This window comes from Chenopodium album, chromosome 11, assembly GCF_948465745.1.
Source record: "Chenopodium album chromosome 11, dcCheAlbu1.1, whole genome shotgun sequence".
Taxonomy (NCBI): Eukaryota; Viridiplantae; Streptophyta; class Magnoliopsida; order Caryophyllales; family Amaranthaceae; genus Chenopodium; species Chenopodium album.
In genome coordinates this window covers 47,212,634-47,224,656 of record NC_137844.1, presented here as the reverse complement: position 1 = coordinate 47,224,656, position 12,023 = coordinate 47,212,634, and the positions used below count along the sequence as shown (strand labels likewise).

Here is a 12,023-nt window from a genome sequence, read left to right as displayed (position 1 = left end):
ATAAACAATATTCCAAACTATAATTTTCCATCCAATAATCCATCACAATTAAATCATGCTTCATAATCTAATCACCAATAACATCCAATTCATAATTTCCATTCCAAATCTAGCATGATACTACTTGTAATCAATTAAACACATTTAGCATGCTACTACATCAATAAAAATTATGCTAAGTACGCGAACGTACCTTGAATACGATCTTAATATCGCCACAACTAAAAGAAATTGCTCACTTCAAAGTCTCCTACAAATTAAAATCATAGAAGAGTATTAAAATCCTCTCTACACAAATTTCCAGCAATATATACTGTTATAAAACCCCTCATAATTTAATTAAAATAAGCTGAAATTATATTTAAAACATCATACGTTAATCCCAATTAATGGGTAATTAAAATTCCTTAAAGAAACTTGATTTTTAATGCTCTACCAAAAATTCCAGCACTATTTTTTTATGAAAACTTGCTGTAATTTAGCCTTAAAATACTTTAATCAAAGGTTTACACCATTATATATCATAATCCTTCAATAATTTATAAATCAAGAACCTAGGGTTTCAAAAATTGGGGCTTTTTAATTAAAAACATAATCTGAAAATTAATTAACATAATACTTATAATCAAACATCAAAAATCAAATCCCAAAACTCATAATTAACAATTAGATTTAGGAATAAATTGGTTTTTTTTTTAAAAAAATAAAGTTTTAATTTAATTTTTTTTTTCTTCCGAAAACCATGGCAGCCAACAGCCACCTGGCTTCTGCCGGCGCCGGTGGCTGCTTGCTGCCGGCGACTGGCGGCTGGCGCTGCTGGCTGTTGGCGGCTGGAGGCCACCGCTGCTGATGGTCGGCCGGTGGTGGTGAAGGGGGGGCCGAAAAAGAAAAGAGGGGAAGGGAAAAAGAGAAAGAAAAAGAAAGAAATAAGGAGAAAGGAGAGAGAAGTTTACCTTGGGTTTTCTCCACTCTGGGCAAAGTTTAATTTGCCTCATATGTGGGACATTTATACCCCTTCTCTAAGACCCTTCTCCCTAAACTTTCCTCTTTTAATTTTCCTAATCCCATCCCTAATAAAACTTTACTAAAATAAAACTTTCCTTAAATTAAACCCCAACTTAATTAAATTAATTAATTAAATAAACTTTCCTTTTATAAATATTTCCAAACTTATTAAAATAAATAATTAAAAAACTTTAAATAAAACATTTCAATTTAATTAAATACTTCTCAAAATACTTATTTTAATTAAAATACGTATAAAAATATGAGGTATTACATTAGTAACTTCAATAAAAGTATTAAATCAAATGATTAATTTAAATAATTGAAATAGGGATTTGGGACCAAACCCTCAGAAATTATCAACCTTTCATGCCTAGGGCGAAGGCAACTTCGAGTTTGGTTAGGTGCGTCTAAGTCTCGTGATGGACGAATGGTGTTTGAAAAAGGGGAGACTTAGAAATCAAGAGAAAAAGAATAAGCTTCTAGCTTTGAGAGAGAAGAGAATAGAGGATTGTTGTTGATTGAAACGGGGAAATACGACTCTATTTATAGAGATAAACATCCGGAACGACAGAAAAGAGCTAGAATTCAAATCGGAGTAAAACTACACCCATCGTGGCGTGACAAGATCATCGCGGTGCGACAGGACCATCGCGACGCGATAGTGCTACTGGATAATCTTTACCCGTACGGAATCCTTTTTTGAATATAATTCGATAACTAGAGTCCGTATTTTATCTTTCAAGATCAGATTAAATCCTTTAAAACACTTGTTTTATTCCAACTAAAATTCTTTACTTTTTCTAAAAATATAATTATTAATCCTGATCTCTTTAGAAGTTAAAATAACCTTCTAGATTATTCTAGAAAATTAAAATAATTCCTAATGACTTTAGGAATGATAATTAAATGGACCCTCCACTTGATCATTGGGTCACCCATAAAACTTATTTAATATCCAATTTAATATTTGGGCATAACTTCCTCACTATTCATCGGAATTGGGCTTATAATATATCGTTGGAAAGCTGTTTTCGAGCCCCATCCAACTACACTATTATTGGACCCAGATTACGGACCAAATTAAATTGGATTGGACATTTTCATAAATAAGATAAAAAAGGAATATTTTTATTAAAAATAGAGTGATCACGAGACTCTTTCACATTTCACCTCGTTCGATAATGTAACACCCCCAAATTTCCCTCTACAGAAATACTAGAAAAATACGTATAATTATACCTTAAAGATAGACTTAGGCGTATTACCGCCACGTGATTACGCAAGGCTACCAAACTTACTAAATAAAACCAATACTTTGCAGCGGAAACTTCAATACTCTTTTATTAATAAAACCATAATAATAATAACCATTGTCATGAGTACTCATAATTAAAGACAAGAACCGACATTCCTAATCTAGATGATGACATTCCCGGGATTCCAATGCTCACATATTGACTTCACCTGAAATTAGTCAACACTGCTTACCATTAAGCTAAACAGGGCGAACCAAAACAAATAGAAAATACGAATTAACAAAATATGCTAAGTACGATAAGTGCAAGATAATGTAAACTCAATTTATTTGCAAACATGCTTTCCAAACCAATTTCCAATAAATTTCAATACTCATGATTTAAAACCAATTCTCAATACTCAAATATAATTTCAATAACTCAATAATTCAATAAGAATGATTATTAAAAATCCATTAATTCAAAACTCAATAATAAAAATGATTTATAAAAATCAATTTAACTCAAACTCCTCTCTAAGTGTGCACACCCCCCAAGCTAGTCTCCTACTATTTCAAGGCTATTTTTGGAGAAAGACTAGGTCATACAAAGACCATAGTCTTCAATGAATCCGCATAGTGGGATTAATATAATAAGCATTCTTGTAAAGCTTTTTAAATAATCAATAATCTCTTTAACTCATAAATTCCAATAAATAGCTCAAACTCCTTTTTAATGAAATTCAACATACTTTTAAAATCAAATCTTTAAAAGATGATAAATAATTCAATTCCTTCAAAACATCATATAAAAATCGATACTCCAATTTATTTATTAAAACCAATTAATTAAACAATCTTTATTTCATAAACCATAATTTAATTAAAATCAATCACAAATAAAATCACATAAAACATGTTATTTAATTCAAACACTTTCACAGGTATCTAGCCACCTAAATGTACCTCGATCCTTGCTTAGAAAAACCACACAAAAGAACTCAAGAACCTTGGTTGAACACACTCTACAATTAAATATAACCTTAATTAATATAAGGTTAATAAATAATCACAATAATTAAATTAAAAACCCCCAACTATATGTACATGAACTTTTTAAATTATTTTCTCATAAACATCATTAAAAATCCGATTTTATTTAATTAAAACTAGTTATAATAATTTTTTATGAATCCCCATAATAATTATAATTAATTAAATAAGAAAATAGAAGAAGAAAAGATAGAAAACCAAGGAGAAAGAAGAGGAGAGTGGCGGCAAGAGAGGGCTACCGGCTGCGGTTGGGCGGTGGCAGGGGGTGCCGGAGGTGGCTGGGGCGCCGGAGGTGGTGGTGGTGTACGGTGGAGGTGGTGGTACGCAAGGAAGAGAGAGAAAAATAGAGAAGAGAATAAGAGAGAATTATGAGAATTGGTGTAAGTGTTTTGTCATAAAATGGAGGGGTATTTATAGGCTAGTATGGGCATGAAGTATGGTAGGAAAATGTAGGAAGAATTATGGCAAGAAGAGTTATGGAAATACTTGGAGAAGTGAATAAGTAATTATGGAAAGTTTTGATATTAAGGTGATTGTGCATAATAGAAATATGGAAGGTGTGTTGTCATGAAAAATAATATGGCAAGGAAGTTTACTTGGGGAATAATCAAGGGAAATAAAAGGTAGGTAAATATGATGATAAAATATTTAAAAGATGGAAAAATAGAATTAAGGAAAATACTAGATTTTAAGGAGATAATAAAAATATAATTTTCCAAAATAAATCCCCATAAATCCAACTAGGATCATGTCCGAAAATTTTGAGCTTCCATAGCTCAAATTTTCGGACCACCTAATTGTATTTAGGGAAATATTTTGCTAGTGTTTAGGAATTAAAAATAGTAAAAATTATTGTATAAAATAATTAATTAAATAATTAAATAAATAAATACCAATTATCACCAATAAAATAACTAAGAAAATAAGATTTTCTATACATAGAAAATCCGAAATTCCTAGCTACTATTTGGGATTTTTTGGACTTTTTTTAATTAATTAATAAAATATAGTTTTTGCTTTAATTAATATATCCGAAATATATAAATAATCCGGTTTTTAGGATAAAATAAATGGATAATAAATCTTATCCAAAATCTAAAAATAATAATTAGATTTCAAAATATTTTTGGCGCCAAAATTCAAATATCATTTTGGCTCCAAAATTCAAATAGTAAGTTAATTTACTAAAATACCCTTTTTATAAAATAATAATTAATTAATTAATTAATTTAAAAAAAAAATTAATTAATTAATTAGGAAAATACGTATGAAAATACAGGGTATTATAGATAATCAAATGACATGAAAGGTACTCATCACTGGGTTTGGTTTTGGGGAGGCACATTTTGGTGTCTACAGTAATATATTATTAAAAGATGTGGAGTGATACATATAATTTATAGAAAAGATATATTTGTCCTATATTTTACCACTCTATATATAAAATCTATGTATTAAAAATCTCTTACAGTTTGGTAAAAGATTGATAAGTGATATTTTTTCCTACCATGATAGTTGATAATAGATTATGAATAACTACAAATTATAAGCATTCTTGACTATTTTATGAAGCTAGAAAATTTTATAAATTATATTAGTACTAAGTGTGCATAAGAATGATTTTACTTATCTATCGTATATAAATTTGCATAATAAACATAAATAAAAGGCAAATTTTTATATGTGGCTGGTCACATCGTGTGACAGGGGTTACTTGAGTTACTTGGTCCAGGGTTACTTGAGGGGTTCGGTCAGAAGTTACTAGAGAGGTCGGTCATAGGTTAGTTAAATACTCGATCATGGGTTACTTAAGAGGTTACTCGGTCAGGGTTACTCGAGGGGTTACTCGGTCATGAGTTACTCGAGTTACTCGGTCAGGGTTTACTTGAGGGGTTCGGTCAGGGGTTACTTGAGGGGTTCGATCAGGGGTTAGTTACTCGGTCATGGGTTACTTAATAGGTTACTCGGTCAGGTTTTACTCGAGGGGTTACTCGGTCTAGGGTTACTCGAGTTACTCTGTTAGGATTTAATTTGGGGGTTACTTAAGGGGTTCGGTTAAGGGTTACTTGGTCATAGGTTACTTGAGGGGTTCGATTAGGAATTACTCGGTCATGGGTTACTTGAGAGGTTACTCGGCAAGGGGTTACTCGATCAGGGGTTACTCGAGTTACTCGGCCAAGGGTTACGAGTTACTCGGTCAGGGGTTATTTAAAGGGTTACTCGGTTAGAAGTAACTCTAGTAACCCCTGATCGAGTAACTCGAGTAACCCTTGACCGAGTAATTCGAGTAACCCCGGCCACATGGTATGACTAGCCACACAGGAAAATCCCCCCATTTAAAAATGAGGTGGCCAGTGGCGCAAGTAGAAATGAAGGAAAAAAAAATCTGACTTAATGTGCGTATTGATTGTTAGTTCATTTGAGTTGAATTATTTTTAGGCCATACAATTTAAGAATAAAAAAGGTTGTTTTTAAGTAGTACTTCGTATATCATTATTTTGAGGGTTTAGAATATATGATTAAGACATATTTATAAGTAAATTCATTATTACTCATTAAATCATTTTATTTTAAAATTTTGTGAAATGAATATGAGTATCAAGATTTGTGAGTCGTGCATTGCACGGGTACTATACTAGTATAATACTAAAACAGACACTAGGAATGACACGTGTCATTTCCTGGTGTTGTTTTTTCCCTCCAAAATTCCCTCCCTTGTTTTTTTTTTATTTTTTTAGCCAACGACATTAATTACCTACTATAAGTATGCACAAAATATTCACCAAATCATATAATACATTTGCAATTATATTGATTCATATACTTTCTGTTTCCATAATTAATATTTTTTATTCTATGTAATTTTAGACTACATATCTAATGTTAATATTAAATAAATATAGAGTTTTCAAATTTTTACTAGTAAAATTAAATTAACTTAGATCAAAACATATACATCTAAAAGTTAAAAAATATTTTCCAAGGAAAATTTATGCTTAATTTATTATAATAATAATAATAATTAATGATTTTTGTGAATACGACAGGTAAAACATATATTTCGTATTAAATTGTAGCTACTGAAGCGAAAGATATAAGAAGAAAATTTTAGTTTTTCTCTACGAGAGATAGGAAATGAATGATTCAACTTTTCTTACATAGTTATGTAGAGCAATATTCATTTAATTTTCAATTAATAAAATGAATTTATAAAAAAAATACAAATAACTTAAAATACTATTCAAATTAGTAATATTATTTATAAACTGGGAAGCTAAACGTCGCCCTCGAATATTTAATTAACGCCCGCAAAATAAAATAAAATTACAAATTTACCCTTAATTTATCAAAAAAATTACCCCCCGTACTCTCACTCCTTGTTCACTCTCTTAAACATAATTCTCTCCGTAAACAACAACCACCATCACCACCACCTCTTCATACTACCCACCACCATCACCACCACCTCCTCCTCTTTTAACCACCAACTCTTTTTACCTCCAGTTTCACAATCTACACAACCGCGATAATGATGAGGAAGGACAAAGGAAAGTCGGTCGCCGGAGAAAAGGTTTGTTTGTTTTTTTTTAATTATCTGAAATCGCAGGCAAACGCCTGGTTTTTTTGAACGTCCTAGGCTCAAACGCCCAGTTTTTTAGAATAATCGCACGGTTGTTCGCACGAACTAGGCGTTTGAGCCTAGGACGTTCGAAAAAACTAGGCGTTTGCCTGGGTTTTAATTTTTTTTTAAAATTCGTTTTTTTTATTTTTCGCTATTGTTGTTTATTATTATTGTTTTTTTTTTTAAAAAAAAAATCACAACTTCGTTAGTTTGTTTATAGTTTAGATTTGTACTTTTTTTTTTTGGGTTGAAAATCGAAACCCAGGAAAACGCCTAGGATTTTCGAAAATCCTAGGCTGAAACGCCTAGTTTTTTCGAAACATCCTAGCATATTCGAAAAAACTAGGCGTTTCAGCCTGGGGTTTTCGAAAATCCTAAGCGTTTTCCTGGGTTTCGACTTTTTATAAAAAAATTATCGCAATGTACCGAGTCCATACGTTTTCAAATTTAAAAAATTTGTTTGATTTTGAAAATTACGGTGGTTGGAATGGTTGATCGATGAGCGTTGGTGGCCGTTAACCACTAGAGAGAACGGTTAAAATTTTTGTGTACGGTAAAAGTGTGAAATTGAGGTAAATTTAATTATTTTTATAATTGCGATTTAAGAATAAGTACGTAATTTTATTTTATTTTACAGATGTTAGTTTGATATTCGAGGGCGATATTTAACAACCCCCGCCATGCATTGCACGGACACTATGCCGAAAGTATTAAAGTAGAGGTCCTAATTTACTAATTTAGTAAACCCAAGTCCCTACCCGTACCGAACCTTTTATCTCCAACTCCTCGAGCTCCTTCAATCCTCCAAAAATGGCGGCGATAAACATCATCACATCAAAAATCACTCCATCTCTTCGATTAACACCTTCAACCTCTCGTCAACATCACCCAACTCTCTTTCCTCCCAACCCTTCCTCCTTCACAACCCACAACTTTCTCTCTCTAAAACCCAGCAACATCAGTAGTATTACTCCCATCACAAACGTTAAGCCTCGTTCTCTCTCCATTGTTTCTGCTCTCAAGAAAATCTCAGAGGCTGATTCTATCTCTTTGTCGCCGGAAAATGACGGAAGTTTGACGTCAGAGTGTGGCGTTTACGCTGTGTATGATTCTAATGGCGAAGTTCAGTTCATCGGATTGTCGAAGAATGTTGGTGCTAGCGTTGATTTACACCGCAAGAAGGTTCCGGAGCTTTGTTCCTCTGTTAAGGTATTTATTTTTATCTTTGGAATTATGATTCTGATGGCGAAGTTCAGTTCAGTTCATCGGATTGCTTAATTGGAATTTTGAAGAAATTTTGTGAGGAAATTGCAGTTTTGTTGAATCTTTAATTTGGAAACAGATTTTATTTCCGGAAAATTAGAGTTAAATGTGTTGAAAATTTCTCCAATTCTAGCTTATCTTCGACTAATTGGTTGAATAATTGGAAAATTGAAGAGATTAATTTGTTTGAAGGTGTTATGAAATTTATGAATTACATTTCTGCTGTATATTTGTGATGGATGTTAGGTTGTAATATGATTGATGTAGAAAATGAAATTCATGGCTATAATTGTGTACTCTATGGTTTTTGAGACAATTGGAAGGAATAGTGATGAGGAGATTTGACGTAGTACAAATTGTGGAGAGATTGAGGCTTAGTTTGTTTTAACTGATAACATTTCTCTTTGATAATTGGAAATATAATTTTAAGAACAGTTTTCCTTTGTTTGTTTGCTTGAAGAAATATTATGGAGGAAGAAGAAAAAGAGTGCATAAAGGTGGAGAAGGATGGGAGGATAGGAATGGGATGTTAGAGTTGGGAGGGAAATGTAACAGTCCTTCCTTTCGAAAGGAAAATTGTTTCCACCGTTGGAAAAATAGTATTCCAATGTTTACAAATCAAGCAACAGAATATGGATAAATCATTTCCCGTATTTTGCTGGAAAATGTTTTCCATTCAAACAAACGGAGCTTAAAGCTACTAGTTCTAATGTCAAACTCTTGCCTTCATGGTTTGACGATTTTAAGAAACATTGAGTTTATGCAAAATTATGAATGCCATTTTGAAAATGCTTTTGCGTTAAACATGTCAGTTATATTTACCGACAAGAAAATAGACAACCGAGTATAGTAGTAAGATTGGTTGTACCCTCTAGCCTGTCAATTGAGATCTCAGTTTAACTGACTTCTACCCGTACATGTTGAAAAGCCTTTGCGACAAGTTATATGGGAAACATTAAGAATGAATCTGTACTTGTAAATTAATTTAGGATAAACCTAGTAAAGTAGTAAGACTAGTTGTACCCTCCACCCTGTCAATTGGGATCTCAGTTTAACTGACTTATACTAGTACTTGTTGAAAGGCCTTTGCGACAAGTTTTATGGGAGACATTAAGAATGATCTGTACCGTAAATTAAATTAGGATAAACCTAGTAAAGTAGTAAGACTGGTTGTACCCTGTGAATTGAGACCTAGGTTTAACTGACTTCTACTAGTACATGTTGAAAAGCCTTTGCGACAAGGTATATGGGAGACATTAAGAATGAATTTGTACTTGTATACTTCCTCCGTTTTTATTTTATTGCACCATTAGGACTTTTACACTATTCACTTAATCTTCTTTGACCATCATTTGTGATTTATACATTAGGAAAAATATAGTCATATGGGATCTAGTTAGATTCGTATCGAACTCTACTTTTCAAATATCAAATTTTTATAATTTTTACAAAAGTATAATTGAAGATATTGATAGCTAAAGTAATGCATTAGCAAGCGTGAAATCTCTTATGGTGCAATAAAAAAAGACGGAGGAAGTATTAAATTAGGATAATTTTGATAGGGAAGGCATCTATTTTATCCAAACAGGCATTGAGAGAGGTTTTATTGTGATTTGGAGCATGGGTGATGATTAGGGAAGAGGAGTCATCTGGTGACAAAAAGGATACAATTGATGGAAATGATAATTTTTAATGTTGGTTACTGTATAACATGAAAGCTGGCCATTTATGGATAATGGATACTAATCATATTATTAACGAAAAAATGTCATGCTATGTGAGTAAAACCAAGGTGGTTGCCTAGAAGGGTTAGCTTGTGTGCAGGAGACATTGAACATAGAAGAGAAATTTTGGACATGGGGGAATGTGTAATTTGTAAGATACAGAAACAAAGAGAAGTAGAGAAATGGCAGAATCGGTATCAGTGCCCTACAACGTTAAAACTACCATATATGGCTTCGTTAATTGGATAAGTAAGCCTTTTAAAGAATTTAAATTCTGAATTCCACCTTGAACACGTGGCTGAATATATCTGTGCTGATGGCTGGATTTAAGTTATATGAGATAATAAGACAGCTTATACATAGGCTTTAGCGAAACTACAAGCTACAAGGATTTTTGGTCTTTTCCTCTTGGTTTTGTTCTTCACCCTTAGCAACGCTTAAATCTTGATTTTTCAGTCTTCTGAAGCTCTTTTACTTAATCTCTGTCATGTGTTGGAGCCTAAGGCAGACGATTTTTCAGTCAACATGATTAGGTTCATATCCTCTGTATGAAGTAGGAATAAGAGCCTTGTCCAAAAAAAAAAAAAAAAAAAAACCTTGATTTATAGGATCTGGCATGCTTATCCTTCATTTGACATACTGTTAAATTTTGTTTCGCCAATGAAAGCAAAGTCTAAAGCCATCTTACTGGAACGATTAATTTAAGTATAGGCTAACTTGAGCACAAAAGTAGTGAGTAGTCACTAGTCAGACTGTCAGAGTAAGAACTCCAATCAAAGGAGACGTGTAATCTCTATTTTTGCCTGGTCTGTATCACTCGTGGGTGTGTACATGCCATGGACGTGTGTGTGTGTTTGTGTGTGTTCTTGTGCAAGAAGATGATTGTGGGATTGCACTAATGTTGAAAATCATGCCATTTGTAGTTTCTCTGTTCATAATAGATGGAGATAGTCTGTTCCTGAATTTTCTAATTAAAAACCCTAACTCTATGTAGGTTGGAGTTGTTGATGAACCTAGCAAAGAATCCTTGACACAAGCTTGGAAATCATGGATGGAAGAACACATAGCTGCCACAGGAAAGGTTCCACCGGGGAATGAAACTGGAAACACTACATGGTTTCGGCCACCACCTCAGAAGAAGCCTGATCTTCGTCTAACGCCAGGACGTCATGTGCAGTTAACAGTTCCGCTAGAACAGCTCATTGATAGGCTGGTTAAGGAAAACAAAGTAGTCGCTTTTATCAAGGGATCTCGAAGTGCTCCTGCATGTGGGTTCTCACAAAGGGTGGTTGGGATCCTTGAAAGTCAAGGGGTGGATTATGAGAGTGTGGATGTGCTTGACGAGGAGTATAACAGTGGATTAAGAGAGAAACTTAAAAGCTACAGCAACTGGCCGACATTCCCTCAGGTCTTTGTCAACGGAGAACTGGTTGGAGGATGTGACATCTTGACTTCCATGTATGAACAGGGTGAACTTGCCAATTTGCTCAAGTAGTTATTCATAAATTTTTCGTGTAAACTGATATGCTAAATTATTCATAAAATTTTCGTGTAAACTGATATGCTAAACAATTTTAGAGCTTATGTCGCTGATTAATTGTTGAATGAGTATGTAGCTGTACAGTGTTAAGAATGAGGTGAGCTTGCCATGCTGTATAGGCTGTAATCCCGTGCTTTGTTTTTTAGCACTGGCTTGTTGAATAATGCTGAAGTTAGCATTCTGTAACTCATTGTTTTTCCAATTTTGTTTACTATACTGGAATTGGGATTAGGGTTAAAAGAGAAGAGAACAATAATAACCATCATACAAACCTTCTCATTGCACTCTTTATCACTGTTCACCTTTCCAGCGAGCTTAGAGCTCCTCACCGGTAACGCTGTTGAGAATTACTTGAGATGATCCAAATATTGGAATGGATACTTTAGAGGCCTAAACCTTATCCCTCTTCTTCCATTGTTTACCTATCATCTTCCTCAAATCGGCCCCTAACTTCTATCCTCACTTGTCATCAAAAGAAAAAGGAGGGAAGGTTCAAGGGTCATTGCTATTTGTATACTCCATATCCAACATGTATTAAGATAATTAGATATATATTTTTTAAGGTAAGATAAAGGACTC

At 33.2% G+C, this 12,023-nt stretch overlaps 1 protein-coding gene across 1 annotated transcript; it reads left to right on the top strand.

Moving 5' to 3' along the window:
- The first annotated feature begins 7,675 nt into the window (after positions 1-7,675).
- Positions 7,676-11,655, top strand: LOC145568988 (bifunctional monothiol glutaredoxin-S16, chloroplastic-like). The gene is made up of 2 exons (XM_081628364.1): positions 7,676-8,126; positions 10,899-11,655. Exons 1-2 carry the CDS (start codon positions 7,728-7,730, stop codon positions 11,397-11,399), a joined length of 900 nt encoding a protein of 299 aa, XP_081484490.1. The 5' UTR covers positions 7,676-7,727; the 3' UTR covers positions 11,400-11,655.
- Positions 11,656-12,023: the final 368 nt, after the last annotated feature.

Bases quoted from the DNA above. Each gene is read 5' to 3' on its own strand.
- LOC145568988 (XM_081628364.1), top strand. From the start codon at position 7,728: ATGGCGGCGATAAACATCATCACATCAAAAATCACTCCATCTCTTCGA. The intron at 8,127-10,898 runs GTATTTATTTTT...AACTCTATGTAG, and splicing joins AGCTTTGTTCCTCTGTTAAG to GTTGGAGTTGTTGATGAACC.